This window comes from Plasmopara halstedii, assembly GCF_900000015.1.
Source record: "Plasmopara halstedii genome assembly, contig: Scaffold_291, whole genome shotgun sequence".
In the NCBI taxonomy this organism is placed as follows: Eukaryota; Oomycota; class Peronosporomycetes; order Peronosporales; family Peronosporaceae; genus Plasmopara; species Plasmopara halstedii.
This window is the reverse complement of record NW_020187212.1, coordinates 223,228-241,159: the sequence shown is the minus strand read 5'-3', so window position 1 is coordinate 241,159 and position 17,932 is coordinate 223,228. Positions and strand designations below refer to the sequence as shown.

The window sequence follows — 17,932 nt, the reverse complement described above, 5'->3', positions numbered from 1 at the left end:
TGCAAGACGCCGGGCGTCGACCCTGATCCAGGGTGTGTCTACCGTAGACGATGGCGCATAGTTATACACCCTCCAGCGAGGCGGTCGCAAAAATCCGATAGCCTTGCGATCGTAGACGGAGAAGCAGAGTCGATCACAACCAACATGGGTTGCATCAATAATGAGGCACACCACTGCATTTGTGTCAGGGAATGCTTAGCTTTTTGCATTTACCAGCTTTTCCTTCAAGTCAATAAGTACTTCTCCTACGTGAATTGATAATTTATTGCCAATTTTGTACCCTATATTTTAACCTCCTTGGTGCGCTATAATCTATACTATCTAGTTTTTCTTTCGGCAGTATAGCTGCTCTGACGAAGTCCATAACACGCTAATAGTGTTTTGCTGTACTGACCAGTATTGGTAACATACGGTACCGAGCTCAACAATTTTGTTCTTTCTGGGTCGAAAATCTCATCAGCTACGGTAATGATCTCACCGCACTGCTTGGCCAACGGTCCGCATGAACTTGACCATAGTCAGCTTAGAGCCAAGATACCAGTCAGCTCAAGCAAACTTTTCATTTTGAAAGAAGTTTTTAGCATCTTCGGCATATAGTAGCGAGCAATCAATCCGATCAATGGTTATCTGTTCAGCAGTAGGTATCTCTTAGTCGTTTCTGAAGATCAAGAATTGCATCAAAAGTACCTTGTGGTACGCGTTGCGAAGTATAATTTTTTGAAATGTTAGACCAGAGTGTAATTTTTGACAAGCTCGTCCCTCAGCAAGTTGGTAGTTTCCTTCGATAAAATTAAGATCTGGCAACCTCGCGCAAACTTCACGTCAGATTGCGCGTTTAGCATGACGCCTACTATACTCATAGTATGGATAATTTATTGTGAATATATTCAAACTCCTCAAAGTTGTTGTGAAAAGCCCTTCACAAACTTGCTGACTCTGCGCCGTAGCTCTTTCGCTGAGAGGAAACTTATCAAGGTCGGTGACCTTCGTTCTATACTTAAAACCAGTACGAGTGTACCGGATCGCGATCCATTTTCTCCAAAAGTAATTACCGCCTTAAACCGAGGCTAATTAACTCTTCCCTCAGAATATAAAATTCTATTTCTCAGTTTTATTTGCGCCAAAGGCGCCTATATCTAAATCCATAGGTTTTTCTATCTATTTTTTCCTAATTAAGCGTATTAATACTGGCTGTTCCAGCCACATACTGGCTTCTTGTTTAAGTATAGCCACACCATTGTGTGGTCACACCTTTGTAACTCACACCATCTTGTGTGACCCACGCCCTTCATACCAGGGTCCGTGAAACCATTACAGACTCCATACTAATACTCTCGCCTTACATCTGCAAGATTTGGTGTCAAGAGAAACGTATCTTAGACTTCCTAACAACTATAGTATACATCCTTGTACGATTTTACAAATTCTCAATTTTTTTTATTTAATCCTGAAAATTCAGAAACCTCAAAATTTGTAAGAAATGAAGACGATTGGACCAGACCTGTGGCTCATGGGGGCTGCTAGCATTACGACTAGCAGTACAAATAGATTTATTGGAGTAAATAAATTGATTCGATATTGAATGTCGTACGTGTGCAATCATTATAGATTTCGATAGACCGATCTTCAGTATATGTCATCAGATAACAGAATGAAGTAATTTGTAACTTTAGACTCCGATTTCACTAATAAATAGAGCGTATGACCTAAATTTCTTCACGTTGGCGTCGCGGTCTTATGGAATTAAAAGCTTCATATCAGCAAGTTACCCGGATACCTCGTCGCAAGTGGTATAATTTTTTGTCAGTCCCATGCGAGGTTATAAAGGGACTCTACCCTCAGTGAAAATCGAAGGTGACGTGTTTGAACATTCGTCCTTGGATCAAGACAGAACGCTCGACATCAGCGGCTTCACGTTGGAGCTGATTGCGCATTCTCCAACGACCTTTTTTTAGAGGCGTCTCACATAATCGCCTTCAGGCACTTATTTTTATACCGGGCGCCAGGAGTGCTATCGCCACACGACCAACTAAGGACAAAAGCTCTTATAAACCGTTTCTTTCGATGGAAGGCACGAAAAAAAATCCATCTCTTTATAGGTAAAGTTGATCTCGAGATAAACTTGAGTTAGTAATAAACTTGGCATGTTCCTGACGGAGCAACAATGCGTCAAGCGTGGTGTCTTCAAATCAAGAATCTATACGCAAAAGTGGCCACCTCAGTGCTGTACCTTCGTGCATTTGCGCCCCCAATGTGAAACGATATACGTCGCGGGCGTTGTCATTGCCTGACCACGCGTGTTGGGTGGTCACGATCTATGATGCGGGCTGCCGTAGCTCTTTGCTTAGAGAAAGCTTACTAAAGTCACCGACCTTACGTTCTAAACTAGAATTAGTATGAGTGTAGCGGATCGCAATTCGCTACCTTCAAAAGTACCCAAAATTTTAACCCAAGGCAAATGTACTCTTCTGTCCAAGATTGAAACTGTATTTATCTGCTTTATTTGTGGCAGAGCCACCAATATTCGAAACTTAAAAAATATGCATCACTACTGGCAGTCCCGCCACGTACTGGCTTCTTGTTAAGGTGTAGCAACACCGTTGTATGATTACCCCGACTTGTGTATTCAACACATTTGTACGGTCACACCATCTTGTGTAACCCAACCCTTCATACCAGGTACGTGTAACCCCTTTACATTCTCCCCCATCAAAATTGTGAATACCTATACTTCAAATTAAAGTGTTGCCTCGTACGAGGCTCGCGTGTCTAAGACACCTTTACGCCCCTAGGACCTTCTTAACGTATTCTCTGCTCAATGAGCTTTGTGTCAATGACACAAAAGCACCCAGCATCGCTGGTTCCGAAGGCGCCCGCGGGCAGAGCCCATATTCGTCTTCTGCACGCGATGCAACTCCGGACAGTACGTCCGCGGCTTCACAAAAGCACATCCCACGCCCTCGGCAACTGGGCGCCGCCCACCGCGCCCGTCACGAGCGACGGATATCCTCGTTTACTGCAAAATATCTGACGCTCATTTCGAGGTTCAGAGGAAGTCGTCTACGGGATGGATACCCCTTTTTAAAGTATGAAAAGAAGAGCAGAGCGAGGTGCACCAATGGCGCGACGTGAGCCCTTCTCAGAAAATGCGAACACTGTGTCCGTTTTCCGACCTCTCGACTTCCGGTGGAAATGATATCACTAACAATCGCTTCGACGAGGTACATGAGCAGCATTTGGCGGATGCTCAGGGCGTGTCTCATGCATTCATATCCGGTGCTTGACACTCGTGTGGAATACGGCCTCCGCTCAACGGATCCCGCTACCGTAGCGAAAGACGCGGTCACTCGATCGTAAGGCGTCTACGTAGTCGGGCCCCCGGCCACTACACAAGTCTAGCTTGGCAAACGAAAAGCTCTTCGAGCTCGCATCTTGCTACCTCACGAAAACCCAATGGATAGATACCGCGCTTGAAATTGCGCTCAAAGAGGAGGCTGCTGTACCCGCAATGCGGACGATTCCAGTGGTACTTACCCCTGGCGAAACCGCTGCAGATGATGAAGAGCTCTTTGAGCGATAGGTGCAATGGCACCGAAGAGTTTCCTAGCTGTCTGAGCGGAACCGCAAGAAAGTCAACGTGCGCGTAGAACACCATCATTGATTTAAATTTTCCAAACTCAAGGCGCAACGCCGACCTCCTACGTATTGTCGCCCTGCGACATATGGAACAATCTATCACACTCCCGCGAAGTCTGTGGCTCCCCACACAGCGCAGGGTCATAGCTTGAGCTTAGCTCATGGCTCTCCGGCTTGCCGAGAAGCGCGGGGCGCACAACGACGCGAAGCGTCATGATCCTTCGAATCAAACGCGTCTATAATGTCTGGACAGTCTTGCCGGAGTGGTACCTCAAACTCCCAAGAATTCTCGGAGTTTGTGTATCCCGCCAATTCACAAGATATTGGGTTAGACCCTGTCGACGACGTCGATCCTAAAGGCGTTCCACGTGATAGTGGACGCCACCGTTCCCGTCGAGAAGAGTCGGCGCGTGCGTCGACGACTTGGTCGATCGCCATCCGGTGATTCGCGATGCTTTTCGAGCGTTGAATACAAAGTCCATCTTCATAGGCACTTCGCCGAGCATCTCTTAGAGGTCGCATAACGCTGTGCGGAAGACCTCGAGGGCCTGGGCACATTGTGCACTGACTGCCTCACGTTGATCTATCGCACTCTGTCGAATCGGCTCCTAGCCGTCGAGCAGACGAACGCGTCGCTTCGTGCGACGGTAGAGTGCCTGAAGCCGTTGGAAACGGAATTTGTTGCATTCCGTGTTCAAAACCAGTTGCTAGTTCATCTTTTGGGTAGCCGAGCACCTTTGGAAGCCGACCCGGCGCCAACGCTTCCGCATTCTCTAGCGCCGGATCCCGATACTACTTAACCAAGCCCACATAGAAACACCGGGTTGTTCGCATCCTTCTCGGAAGGCTTAGCGCAGAATTCAAGGCCACGCATGACCACGACCCCTAAAAGGTCCGATAAACCGTGGATGGAACTTTTTCGTAAAGTCAAGAGAAACTGTATGGATAGGAAGGTTTCTAGCGTTGAATAAAACCAGGTCTCCGACCTCAAAGCTTTCAACATTTCTTCTGCTTCTTCCATCCGCATATTGTGTCTCCATATCTTGCTTTTCAGCCATCGCATCGCGAACAATTCTTAGGACATTCAGTCTGGTAGACAGATAGTCATCGACTGTTTTAATGATAGTGAGGGGCTGACATCAGCTAGCTGTTTGACTATTCCCCCCACCAATTCCTGAGACATGGGATGGCGGAACGCGAGGATAAACGAGCCCGTTCACGTAGAACGGCGTGGGGTCGGTAGACGCATGCACCGCATTGTACAGATCAAACCTCACAAGTAGCAGCAAGGCGCTCCAGCGCTTTGGCGTCTCAACACAGACGATACAAAGAATGTCTTCAACGACGCGATTCACGTGCTAAGTTTGAGCATCGGTCTGCGGATGGTTCGCTGTTGACATGACCAAGTTGGTACCCAGCACCCTGAAGGTTGTCAACAAATACTTCCAAGTGAATCGTGGGTCACTGTCAGAGACAATCGAATCCAGGAGTCCATGTTGTCAAAAGAGACGATCGACAGACAGCGTCGCTGTACCCACACCGTCGATAGCGTCCATCACTGCCGCAAGGTGAGCCATCTTCTCAAACTTAAACGGTTCACAAAGACCACCATACCCGTGTTGCCCGCCGAAGTCTTCGACAGGCCAACCACAAAGTCCATACTCATTAATTGATAACACTCGGAGGGTACAGATAAATTAGCCAGCAGTGAAGCCGCATTCGAAGATGATTTCATAAATCGACATGTTTCACACGTGCGCACATATGTGCTGTTCATTTGTACAGCTTGAACCACCAGTAGTGGCTACTCACAGGGCTGTACGTTCTCTCACGACCGAGATGACCGCTGAGTGGGTGTCTTAGGTCGCATAGAGAATACAAAACTTCAAATACTCATTGTGAGGAACCACAATTCGTGGCATTTCCGTCGAGTCGGTACAGCAACGCGTTTTAAAAGAGCATCAATGTGACCGTGCGTGCGATCGCGTCCGCATTTCTTGCCCGGTCTTCCAAACTTCTTGTTCATGAGGCCTGAAGTAGCGCTACACACATACCATCACATGTGGCGCGGATCAAATCCGTCACTGACGACGTCACCGTCGTGACATGAGCAAGCTCAAAATCCTGTCTGCGTGACAACGAGTTAGCCAAAGCATTTTGCTTCACTGGATAATATTTCACCTTAAAGTAAGTAAGATTCTACAAAGAATGAGAGCCACCTCGCCATCATCTGCGAAAGGTGAGGCGACTGAGTCGCAGAGCGTAATGACGCAAGATCTGTGTAGATCATAAACAACTTTGAGCAAAGCAAGTGAGCTCTAAACATGACAAGCATGGCAAGTGCATACTTTATCGCAAGTAATTACTTTACAATTTTTCTCTGCCGCCTTGAGCTGGCGCGATTTGAACGCGATCACCCGATCTTACCCCTCGGCGTTCGCTTGCAGCAGTTTACAGCTGATGGCAAAGTCCAAAGCGTCACAGACAACACTAAAAACGCGATCGGGTTGGCAACGCCAGTATTGGTGCATGAAGGAGGCTGTCTTTGACCCTGACAAAAGCCTCCCGATGCTCGGTGTCCCAACACCTTTCTGCATCCTTCTTAAGGAGGAAATTCGGCAGTGGCCGTGCCCTTTCAGCGTCATTTGCTCCATATTTGTGCAAGAAGTTGGCGAGGCCAAACCACTTGCACGAGCCCTCTTGGTTCTTTGGAACCAGCCAGTATACAATGACCTTGACCTTAACGGGATCTGCTCGAAGGCTACGCTTCCTAATCAAGTATCCTAAAAAACTTCTTTCGCGCCGAAGATGCACTTATTTGCATAAGCATACAGCTTATCCTTGCGCATGCACTTGAGCCCGCTCTCAAATGAATGAGGTGGTGCTCCTCATCTGTCCTACCGTGCCCCGCACGACCGTAGGCGAAGATGTCGTCGAAATATGTTTGTGCATACGCCCGGTGGGGCCTGAAAATCTTCGTCACTAGACGAATATATGTTGCTGATTTATTTGACAGCCCTCGGGACATCACCAGCCACTAGCAGAGCGAGTAGTCGCCGCTGTCAGCGTAAAATCACTCGCTCTCATGAGCAATTGGAAACAACCGTCGGTCAAGTCGGATGCACTGGACTTTGTACAGTCAACAATATTGCTCTAGAGAACATTCTTTCTAGTATACGGCGTCTGCGCCGCAATGGTGGCAGCCATTGCGGCACAGACGTTGATTACTAAAATAAAGGTGTGCGTCATGACACATCTATTGTAAAAGGTGTGTCATGACGTACACCTCGGTCCGGAGGTAGGGCCGTCGGCGGGGCTTTGGAGTTGTCGTCTTGAAACTCCTTAACCAAAGGATATTAAGAATCCGAGAGACCCTTCGGGATCGACAATCCACTTCGTGCGCTAAGCACTCTCTTGGTGTCCTCCAGGACAGCTACATCAAGAGCGACAAGTTAATCCCCTCGTTTGGTCGTATAATGACCACCTCGGCAAAATCACCTGTCTTCAAGGCACCTCCAAATACTTCGAGGGGCATCGTGTCCAGCTCAAGAAGAGCATCCACCGCAAGAATAGCCTCGAGGGTGGCGTCGCCGTCTTCCGTTGACGAGGTGTATAGCTGTGCGCTATCGTCTACGGTAGACACATCCTGGGTCGACGACCGGCGTCTTGCAGCTCGCATACGGCGTCGTTATCGCCTCTTGACAGAAGCTGTACGTCTCGCCGAGACTCGTGTGAGCTCGCACTCAGGGGGGTTTTAATTATCAGCCCCACTTTCTGCTCCACCGGAGTTCTAATATTATGAAAAACATCCGACGAAAAAAGGCTAACTCTGCAGTTTCGCTAAGTGAATAACGTGCTTCTTCAAGCGCATAAAGATGCTTCGTAGCTCGTCCAACCATGCCACTCGTGGCATGCAGTGGCTGCTTCGAGACGTGGGCAGTGCTCAGTGGGTTAAGAACCACGTTCAACCCTCGAGCCATGCTAGAGACTCCTGTCCGATACACCTTCGGTGTCGACAATTTGAATACTCCAATTTACAGCACGTTGACCATCTCGGTCCAGTGCTCGCGTCAATAGCGTTTCTCTCCCTAACAGAGGTGAATTCGTGACCCACCAAAGCTCCAACAGGAGACGTGCACGTAGCGCCCAAGGTTTTCGACCTCCAGTCAATCCATGGCTCATGGTGTATCAATCAGTCCATACAAAGGAAAAGGTCATATATGATCAAGCAGCGTTCCACGCTATCAAGGTCAAGAAACTTGACACCGAGGTCCACAGGGACCTTCGGAGCCGTGACACATATCCTCGTTGCAAAGCGAACAGTGAAGATCTTCCATAGCTTTTAATAGCCCATAACGGTCGCTTCCACAACCAGCAAGCCCGGCTTGAATACACGCTACGTGTTTAAGAGCTCAAAGCTCTCTGGGATCGGGCTCAACTGCCCAATACCTATTTATGAGGATCAACAGAACTCAGTTCTTCCCCAGTAGGGTGCCCCGTGTTGACTGCGTGTTGTCGTTTCACCCCGACAAACTAGACTGGCGAGAAGAGACGTCGGTTTGGTGAACCTTGACGCGCCTTAGGCAGGGGACAATCAGCCTGAATGTGACTGGTTTCACCACAGACAAAGCACCGTCGGGTGTTCGAACGCTGCTCGGCAGCTCGAATCTCTGCCGCCTCGTCCTCAGCATGGCTGAGATCCATCGGCTTAGGCTCATACGCTTGCTAGGGTGTGCATTCCAAGCAGGTCGTACCACTTTGAAGTTGAAATCGGTATTCAATGCCACACTCAACGCCTTTTCAATTTGAGACGGATACACACGGAAGACTTCTGCTCTGGTCGCGCCAGTGCGAAGGCACTCCATAAAGACGGTCACTGTGACCGCCTCGGGAAGAGGATCAGCTGCCGTTCCGGCAATGAGAGTTCGCAACTCCCAAACAAAGCCCACCAACTCCTTCTTTCCCTGTCGAGCGGCAAGGAAATGCGATCGTACGCGATATGCCTGGTTAGGCCGAGAGAACACTCGCAAAATCTGTAGCTTCAGCTCCATCTAAGACGGCAACGCCGCTTCCACTGAAGTGCTGCACGTCAGCGCCCATTCTCGTGCTCAACAACCGAGCTTGCCGTTATGGAGCTTGGCGGATGCCATAGCCATCTCAGCCTCTCTCATCCAAAGTAGGGGATTTTCTCCGTTCTTAATCTCAAAGGTCTTAACGCTCACCATGAGCTGTCTGGGTCGGGGGGTCGTGGCGTCATGGACGCAGTCGTCGCCGACATCTTCTCCTTAAGGTGCTCTAGCATAGCATTTTCATAGCTCAAAAACGCCTCTAGGCGCGCGCTTATCGCTTTACGTCCTTGTGAAGCAAGGTGTTTCACGCTCTCAGGACCAAGCAGGAACATCATCTTTTAAGCCCGTCCTGTATGCCCTAGGGCAAATAAGAGAATTGTTCCATCATCACAAAGAATTAGTTGCACCGGCTCAGGTGTAGGTTGACTATGAGTGCTACTAAGTGCAGCAAATTTGCCGTAGCTTTTGCTTAGAGGAAGCTTTCCAAGGTCACTGATCTTACGTTCTATATTAGAATCAGTATGCGTGTAGCAGATCGCAATCCGCTAACTTCAGGTGTAACTGCAGCCTTAACCCAAGGCAAATGTACTTTTCCGATCAAAAAAAAACACTGTATTTCTCTTGTTTTTTTTGCTGCAGAGCCGCCTATATCTAAACCCTTAGCTTTTCCTAATTAGATAGTACAACAGAATGAATATGCGTAACTACTGGCAGTCCCGCCACGTTCTGGCTTTTTGTTACGGTGTAGCCACACCATTTTGTGATCACACCGACTTGTGTTTTCCACACCTATGTCCGGTGACACCCTCTTGTGCGTCCCACCCTTTCATACCAAAGTACGTGTAACCACGTAACGATCTAGCCCTCACGATCAGTCGGATATGAAGCGCTCTTCTGGGTTGATGCTGAGTCTTCATTATCACCAGTAGCTGAACTTCTCTTTAATATATATAGGTAAACGATACGATTTTGCACCGCTGGATACTTCTAGCCACTCAATGTGAAGACGTCGCCTAGAAAGCACATCAAGTAATTGATATCAGTATCGGATGCACGCAAAGAATCTTGAGAGTGTCTCCATAAATAGAGCTAATGGGAGCCTCCGCGTGGAATAGCTGTCCATCGTCGATGCTGCACACTGAGCGAAGAGTGACCCACTTTCACGTAAGATGAGTTGTGGGCCGGCGGGTACACCAGTACTGTTACTAGTATCTGAGCAATAGAAAGGGATGTCATGCCACTAAAATTAATGCGAGATTGAGAATTCACTGCGAAAAATTTCCCTTGCGCTGTTGCCACATACAATTTGTCACGCCATCGGCTATTGAATCCCCCCAGAAAAGGCAGAGAAGCCTATTGCAGCACGCTTCGCAGTTGTGGAATGAACGATCTTACGGTGAAAACGACCATTAACTGTTAACATCATAAACCGACCATACGGACTTCCAGCTTGACGTCCACGTCGTTTTTGTGCTTCGCAATGCCAATCATGCGTCAAAACTCTAGTGAAACGTCTGTTTCACTAATTCAGGCTTGTGAAGTTTGATAATGAGTAATATATTGCATTTTTTCAGCCAATGCGCAAAATGTGTTTCGAACCCTTCTCGCCTGCCTCAACTTTGAAATGTACGCTCCTCAGGGAGCAAGATGTTTTCACAACCACTGTGCACTAAGCGCGGGTGGTACTGCTGAGGAGTGATGGCCTGTGGGTATAAAAAGTGCTCAGTTCACTCGTGGTGTGAGCAGCAGATCGACACGTGGAGGTTTACTAGGTCTTCGTCTTAGCGCGACGAGAGAATCGAAATGGTTAAACCATGATCCTTGCGTAATGATTTGCGCTAGATTATGTGTGACTCTTGCTCCAGTCCTAGCTGATTCCAATGAAGTGGACATGATTATAATTTCAAGGGCGGAATGACGAGCAATACGCCCCAATGCAAAAGGCACGCAGCCCGAGACTCATAAAGCGGGAAGGCTAAGCGTAATGAGCTTTACCTCTATGGTGATTTACTCGGCCGTATGTGTCCAGGTGAGAGCGGAACTGTCGAGAGAAGTCTTGGAAATTCCCTGCGGCCAAACATACCGTAAATACCTCCTCAAACTCGCCAAACATGACTTTAACGCCGTCGTTCGCTGAGAACATTCCTCCTCGCTTGCTGGGTCATGTAATAATTCTTTTGTTAGAGGACTTCCGACGCAATGAAGCTTGTAGGAGCAGTAACTGTTGGGTGCAAGAAGCGGAGTGAGATGTCAAGCGAAGTGCGTGGTCGGCGAAAGTTTGCTTCTACGCGAAGACTTAAGAAGACAAAGAAGTGTGGATCGCAGTGTATTCCACGTTTGTGGTGTTGGGGGTGTAACGGTGAATGTACGCCCTACCAATATGACACAAAATTGTACGATTGTACAAAATTCATATTGCAAAAATGTGTAATTATAAGAGTTCAGAAGTACTGAAGTGTTGGCATGATGGAAGTCTGTTAAGATTGATACGTGAAATGATAGTCGTATCGTTGGATATAGACACTAGTGCTCGTCGAAATACAGAGCATACTAAGCAATCATTAAGTTCAAAGCTGTCGGTTTCGTTCCTTGGTAAAGCTTGCGAACCATACCTCAGTGCGTTGTTTACGCAGAAGTGTATAATTGAGATCTTTCTTTGTGATAGGTGCAGATCAATCATAAGAAGCACTATACCAACCTAGTTAGCTGCTCGTCAACACCTTGTCGTTGGATTCATTGTAGTGAGTCTTTTTGGCACCCGGTATACATCCCGTAGCCTGGTCAAAGTCGAGCTTGCGCTCTATGAGAGGTGATGGATGCAGTTGTCACACTCATTTGCAAAATCTCGTCTTAAATTGTGCTTGATCATGCTGAAGTAGCTGTCATCTTCATAATTCCCATTTGTGTCGTTTCGAATCCTTCTCATTAGCTGGAATACTATACATATGCTTACAATTGGTCATACTTCGCGGATCACAGTAAGATTTATGGTGCTGGCAAATCCGAGTAGGCTTAAGCTAAAAGTACATTTATAAATCTCCTCAGCAATTACGATCGATAAACGTTGTGATGGCGACATGGTACATGTGGACAGGCTTAAGTATTTGCTGAATAGCAGGAAGCAAGTTGTTGAACAAGACCAACCATCAACGCTTCAACTTGATCGAGCGTAGACAAAATAGTAATTGATTGTCGGCCACATGACGAACGTGTACCGCAGCTTTTGATGGAGTGTACAAGAAAGGATAACTGTTACAAGGAGAAGTTAGACGAGTTGAAAAGATGAGATAAAAGTTCTATAATTTCCATACTTTTTATGTAAATTACAAATGAAGTCTTATGTAAGATTACATCATTTACCGCATCGATGCCGTCCACGGAGACGCTCCCATTGCCAGAGCTGTATGAACCATATGAAAATTATAAGTACGCAGACTTGTGTCTCGAACTTTCTAAGCGCAACATTTGTCTCCCTCGCTCCCTCCAACGCGTAACTGACCAAGCTGGTTTGATTCAGCTTCTTCGCGACTGGGACCAAACGCAGAACGAGGAGATCTGCAAACCAATCTATCGGCGAGCATCGCCACGACGACAGGGTGACAAGATTCCAAACCAGATGAATTCGAAACGGACCATTCGTACGCGCCGTGGCTGTCGCTTTCGCCTCATCAACGTGCTTCTTAGTCCAAAGTTCTGCCGGCGTTGGTCCGAGATGATTTCTTGCGGCCGTAAACTGGAAATGAACCACTTTTGGACGGACGTACATGTCGCTTTTAGGACAAAAAACCTGTCACTCGACAAACTTCACTTTCAAGACGCACTTTTTGTAAATGTCACACCTGATGTAATCCTTGCACACTCAGCTACGCGCTTGCTCCAAATGTGGATCGAGATTGTCATTATGTACCGCAACGCTGTGGCGCAAGCCAAAAGAGCAGCGGATAAAAATGATACTGTTCACTCGTTCTTTGATTTCTGCGCTGGAAGACTAGACCTGCTCTATCTGCATATGGCCATGCTGCTGGAACCAAAGCTTTCGAGATTCGTCATGTCAGACAAACTTTCGGCAGCATTCGAACCATTTGATAGAAGTAAGATCAAAACGGTAGCATCTGATTCAAAGTCGGCACAAACTGCAGTTAAATGCAAGTCGGGTGCATTAAATAAGGTACAATCTACAGTTGCAGCTAGCAGCAAGCCTGTCACAACAGTAAGTATACAAGATGCTGCTAAATGCAAAACAGGCACTACAAATAAAGGAAAATTTTCTGCTAGCTGCAACCCGAGCGCAATAATCGAGAAAGTAGGTTCTACAACCATTGGCAATCCGAGCGCTGCAACAGGGACAGAAGCTGCAACTAGTGCCAACAGCCAGCAGGCTATATTGACTGAGGCCCAAAGCGTTATTGCTACCAGCAAGCCAATTGAAGAGACTGAGGCGGAAGCTGCGACTCCTGCTGATAATAAACTGGCCGCAGGGTTCGGAGATCAAATTGCATCTGCTGATAGCAGCAACCTGGATACAGAAATATCCACAGTAGCAGGAAAGGCTATGGAAACGGCTTTGGTCACCTCCACGACAAAGCCTCCTGCTCCCCCGAAATTGCCAGGAATGCTCACACAAAATCCTGAGATGAAAGAGATTCCGGCATCCCCTGAAATACGTGTCGGAAAGTCGACTTTGGCTAAAGATGTTGTATTGACAAGAGTAAATCAGTCAAAGCCAGCAGTTTCACAATATAAAGCAAGCGTACCAAAGAAGATCAGAAAATACACCGGCAAAGGCAAGGCAGCCACCAATGCAACTTCGACGAGAGAAACTAAGCCAATGTCTTCGTCCGCAAAGAAACAGTCGGCTAAGTCGAAAGCGAAGACAAGCCAATCTGTCAAATTATCGACGATTGGTGATGATGATGCACAAAAAATCTCACTGGGAAAACGATCTCGTGAAGAAAAGGAAACGACAATTATTCAGATTCCAACTATCACAGATATTGTTCCTCATCCTGCTAAACGAGCTCACACGACTACAGCTCTTGTAACGCGTCCAATGGACGTGGCACTACCTCCTGATGAATGGGATATACTGGAAAACCGGCTTCGCAAAGTGAACGACAATATTGGTCGCTGTCATCGTGGGCTATCAGGTATGGAGGGAAAGGTCAGTGACAGCTACAAGCAATCTTTGGAGGCAGATCTGCGCTTTTACTCTGCTATTAAACAACGATTGCAGGAACAACTACTGGTTGTCATGCAGAGTGGCTATTAGCTCGATAACACCGGTTGCAAGCTAATTTGTTTGAGTGACCGAGTATCTGCGTAAACATATCATCTGTATTTTCCCTAGCACCTGTTGCGGTCTCTTAAAGTATGTTGTGTTGTATGAAGAGCATGGTGAGCTTGCACAACTCTCGTCATGTTGATTTGTTAAATCCGTGTCCGGTATTTTTAAATTTATCATTCTGCCAACGGCTCTAATGAGAGCCACAAGTCGGCTTGTCTTTCTTTGGTACACTGGTCCTATTTCAAGTGCTCAGACGTGGAGGCATTTCCACAGCGCTCTTACCGCGAATGTGTGATCTACCGATACGTAGCGGGAGCCAAAAGTGGCCATGAAGTTAGGTCTGTCTGGATCGCAAACTTCTCCAGTGACTCACTTTTACTTTAGTCGACTTCAGCTTATTAGCACAAAGAGCCTTCACACGCCTGCAACTTTTCGCAATTTTACGAGCTCGCTTGCCACGTTCGGCTCGAGTTTAGGCAGCAATTACCGTCTAGACGCTGGAAAAGCCGGAACTTGTCAATTCTCATAGCAAAAATGGCGAGTTTGACAGTGGCAAACGGTCTTGAAGAAGCTGTTGAGTTCCTTCCTGGCCGCCTGTATTATGTACCATTGAAGAAAGGTCCTCCCCGACTTCCTGGCATGCACTTCTTCTCTATCGATAACGAGCTGATGTACTGGAATTTCTACCTTGACTTTGGTCCACTTCATCTTGGACATACGTTTGTTTTTTCAGAAACGCTGAACAAGAAGTTAGCGGCTGCAGCCAGAGCTGGGGAGGTCGTTTACTTTTATTCGTCGATGGACGCACAACGCCGTGCAAATGCTGTCTGTATATTGAGCTGCTGGGCTGTTTTGTTTCAGAACATGAGCGCCGAAAAAGCCTTTGGCTTCTTTCAGCACATGCGCTTTCCTCCTTTCCATGACGCCACTCCATCCGTCTGCACTTTTAATCTGACAATTCTGGACTGTCTGAAGGGCCTCGAGCGGGCTATGAACAACGACTACATTTCCATCAAGACATTTGACCTGCACGAATTTCAACACTACGAACGAGTTGAGAATGGCGATCTAACGTGGGTATCACCAAAATTTATCGCCTTTGCTGGCCCGCACAACACTTACCAGCGCACTTCTCAAGGCCACGTCATGCTTACACCCGAGCACTACATTCCCTACTTTAAAAAACGCAACGTAACCCTTGTGGTCCGCCTCAATGACAAACAATACGACGAAAAAAAGTTTCGTTCGGCAGGCATCGACCACATTGACCTCATTTACCCCGATGGCACGAATGCACCAATGCCTCTATTAATGAAGTTCATCGAAGCTTGTGAGAAGACCCCAGGAGCTGTGGCAGTGCATTGTAAAGCTGGTCTTGGACGAACGGGCACTTGCATCGGTGCTTACATGATGAAGCATCACTTGTTTTCGGCTCATGAGCTTATTGGATGGCTCCGTCTGTGTCGGCCAGGTAGCGTCATTGGTCCACAACAGCAATTTATGGAGGCAATTGAAAGTAGAATGCATGAGCTCAATCCGGCTAAAAATGGGGGCTTGGTGTCGATCTCACCACCGAATGGTCATGTGTCCGCAATTCAAGGCGGACAGGATGACAAACGAGGAGGAGGCATTCGTACGGTGGTGGCTCCAATTCGTAACGCAATTTCGGGTATTGGCCCGATCAATCGGGTGGTTATGCACCCACAGATTGGTCTCGATAAGACGCAAGGCGACAAGCTCAATGAACAAAAGTTAACGCGCTTCCGTAGCACGAAGACTGGTGGCAGTAGGCTGATTTGGTGAACGCTGTAAACCTAATAAATAAGAGTGCTGCAGGATAAAACGTATCTTGGAAAATTTCTTTACTCGTGCCTTTGCTTTTCATCCTCAAAAATTGTTGAAATTGAAGCTGATCCATCGGCTTGATCAATTCTGGAATCATTGGTAAGACCTTGACCACATTAATGAACGCGATTAATTTTACATAAATCCAAACTTTTTCCATCGGATCCGCTATAGCAAACTATGCTGCGAGAAGTGGTCGTCAAAATAAATGGTAGATACTCTAGCGCGGTGTTCTTAAAAGTTAAAAGGCAATCTAGCTTCCTTTATAGGCTGCCGAAAGTCATTCCACTACCAGAAAACAAATTCTGACTGATTGCGTTTGAAGAAGCTTTCACGACGTGAATAGATACTTGAGCATGACAACACAAGTCTCCACGCATCCAAAAGCACATGGGCCATCCTTGGAACTTCAGAATGTACGACGATTACAGTAGTCGGGAGTATCTCCGGGCTTCGAATTTTCATGTCTGGGCCTCTCAAGAACATGGCTGCATAAGCAAAAAGGAGAGCTTTCGAATCTAGAAAAGTAGGATACGACATAAACCTTCAGACCATCAAAAGGAATTGCGCTGTTTAGAGTTAATTGACATATTTTTGGCAAGCATTTTACTTATTATATAAAGTCATTAAAGCTAGACATAATTATTAATAATCGTCGACGTTACATTCGGGTGGCGCACACAAACTTGAGTGAGCTGATGCAGATTTGTAGAGCTAAAAGCTCCTTCTGTACGAGGTGCACGGCATCGTCGTTCGATTTAGTAGCCCTTTTCGTCTATTTGACGACAAGTCTGAATGAACCTATATGAAAATGAAAATGAAACATGATATGACCTTCGTTAGGTCCTAGACACGATACATAAGGTCTCGTCGTTGTTGGTCCCAAGAAGAGTGCGTAATTGGCGGCTCAAGGGCCCGAAGCGGTAATCGAGCATCTAAAAGCATTTATCAGTGATTCAAAGTTGGCTTAACCAGCTCCCGCAGTGAATACGGTCTTGCTAAGTGGCTGGAGCACGACCAGCTGCCACGGAGAATACGCCTATTTTTTTCCTATGCATCTGAACCAGCGAAATCAGGATCTACAAAATATCTCTCGATTGACAAGAGAGATTGTTCATGCTCCGTTCGGATCATCAGTGCATCTCGCTTGAGTTCTCCAGTCACGGCAACAAGACCGCACACCAGTATAAGCTGTTACATGCGTTGCCTATGTTGGTTAGGCACTATTATCATAAAACAGGTGAAGTGGCAGATTTTGATAATTGTTGTATATGCGATCGGAATATCTGTTCACTCGTCAAGGGAGGAGATAATTTGTGAAATATTCCAAGAAGGTACAAACTCTAATTGCAGAGATGGCCTGCATTTTCGCGCGATTACCTGCAAGCCAGGTTTTGGTATGAATCATACCAAAAGTAAGTTTTCTTAGGCGCAAGCGCATATTTGGCAAGGTGGCCTAACAGCATATACTGAGCTCATAACCCAGAACTTTGCTCAAGCGTTTGATATGAACACCCACCCGTAGTATCGGGGTTTCACGTGCCCTGGTATGAAGGGTGTGAGTCACGCAAGATGGTGTGGCTACACTTAAACACGAAGTCGAAACATAGCTTGACTGCTAGTACTCATATATTTGATTATATAAGAACAAAAACCTATAATTTTAGAATGGGCGGCTTTGCCGCATATAAAACCGAGAAATACAATTCACGTTTTAAAAAGAAAAGTTATTAGCGTTAGGTTAGCATTGTTATTACTTTTGGGTAAGTGAATTGCGATCCGCTACATTTGTACTAGTTTTGAGTATAGAGAAAAGGTCACCGACCTTAACCAATCTTCCGCTAAGCGAAAGAGCTACGGCGGCCCCGCCGCACTTGGTAGCACTACTAGTCAACCTACACCTAAGTCGTTACGAATGATCCTCCGTGAGGATGGAGCAGTCGTCTTCTTTGCGCCAGGGTATGCAGGACGGGCGTTAAAATCTGATTTCTTTGAGGGCGTGCAACACCACGCTTCACAAGGACCTGAAACAATCACCACGCGCCCAGAGGTGTTTTAAAGCGAACAATATGCTATGCTAAAGTCCCTATTCCAGAAA

General features: G+C 46.8%; 4 protein-coding genes across 4 annotated transcripts; 3 read left to right on the top strand and 1 right to left on the bottom strand.

Annotated features, from left to right (window-relative positions):
• Window positions 1–321: 321 nt before the first annotated feature.
• PHALS_05768 (uncharacterized protein) lies at window positions 322–516 on the bottom strand (the record flags this gene model as incomplete). Its single annotated transcript, XM_024723065.1, has 2 exons — window positions 322–439; window positions 479–516. 2 exons carry the CDS (start codon window positions 514–516, stop codon window positions 322–324), a joined length of 156 nt encoding a protein of 51 aa, XP_024574079.1.
• An 11,556-nt stretch (window positions 517–12,072) lies between these two features.
• On the top strand, window positions 12,073–13,974 carry PHALS_05767 (uncharacterized protein; the record flags this gene model as incomplete). The annotated part of the gene is made up of 1 exon (XM_024723064.1): window positions 12,073–13,974. One exon carries the CDS (start codon window positions 12,073–12,075, stop codon window positions 13,972–13,974), a length of 1,902 nt encoding a protein of 633 aa, XP_024574078.1.
• PHALS_15113 (uncharacterized protein) lies at window positions 13,975–14,525 on the top strand. The gene has a single exon (XM_024723063.2). It carries the CDS (start codon window positions 14,318–14,320, stop codon window positions 14,516–14,518), a length of 201 nt encoding a protein of 66 aa, XP_024574077.1. The 5' UTR covers window positions 13,975–14,317; the 3' UTR covers window positions 14,519–14,525.
• PHALS_05766 (dual specificity protein) lies at window positions 14,524–15,792 on the top strand (the record flags this gene model as incomplete). The annotated part of the gene is made up of 1 exon (XM_024723062.1): window positions 14,524–15,792. One exon carries the CDS (start codon window positions 14,524–14,526, stop codon window positions 15,790–15,792), a length of 1,269 nt encoding a protein of 422 aa, XP_024574076.1.
• Between the last annotated feature and the right edge of the window lie 2,140 nt (window positions 15,793–17,932).

Bases quoted from the DNA above. Each gene is read 5' to 3' on its own strand.
- PHALS_15113 (XM_024723063.2), top strand. From the start codon at position 14,318: ATGAAGTTAGGTCTGTCTGGATCGCAAACTTCTCCAGTGACTCACTTT.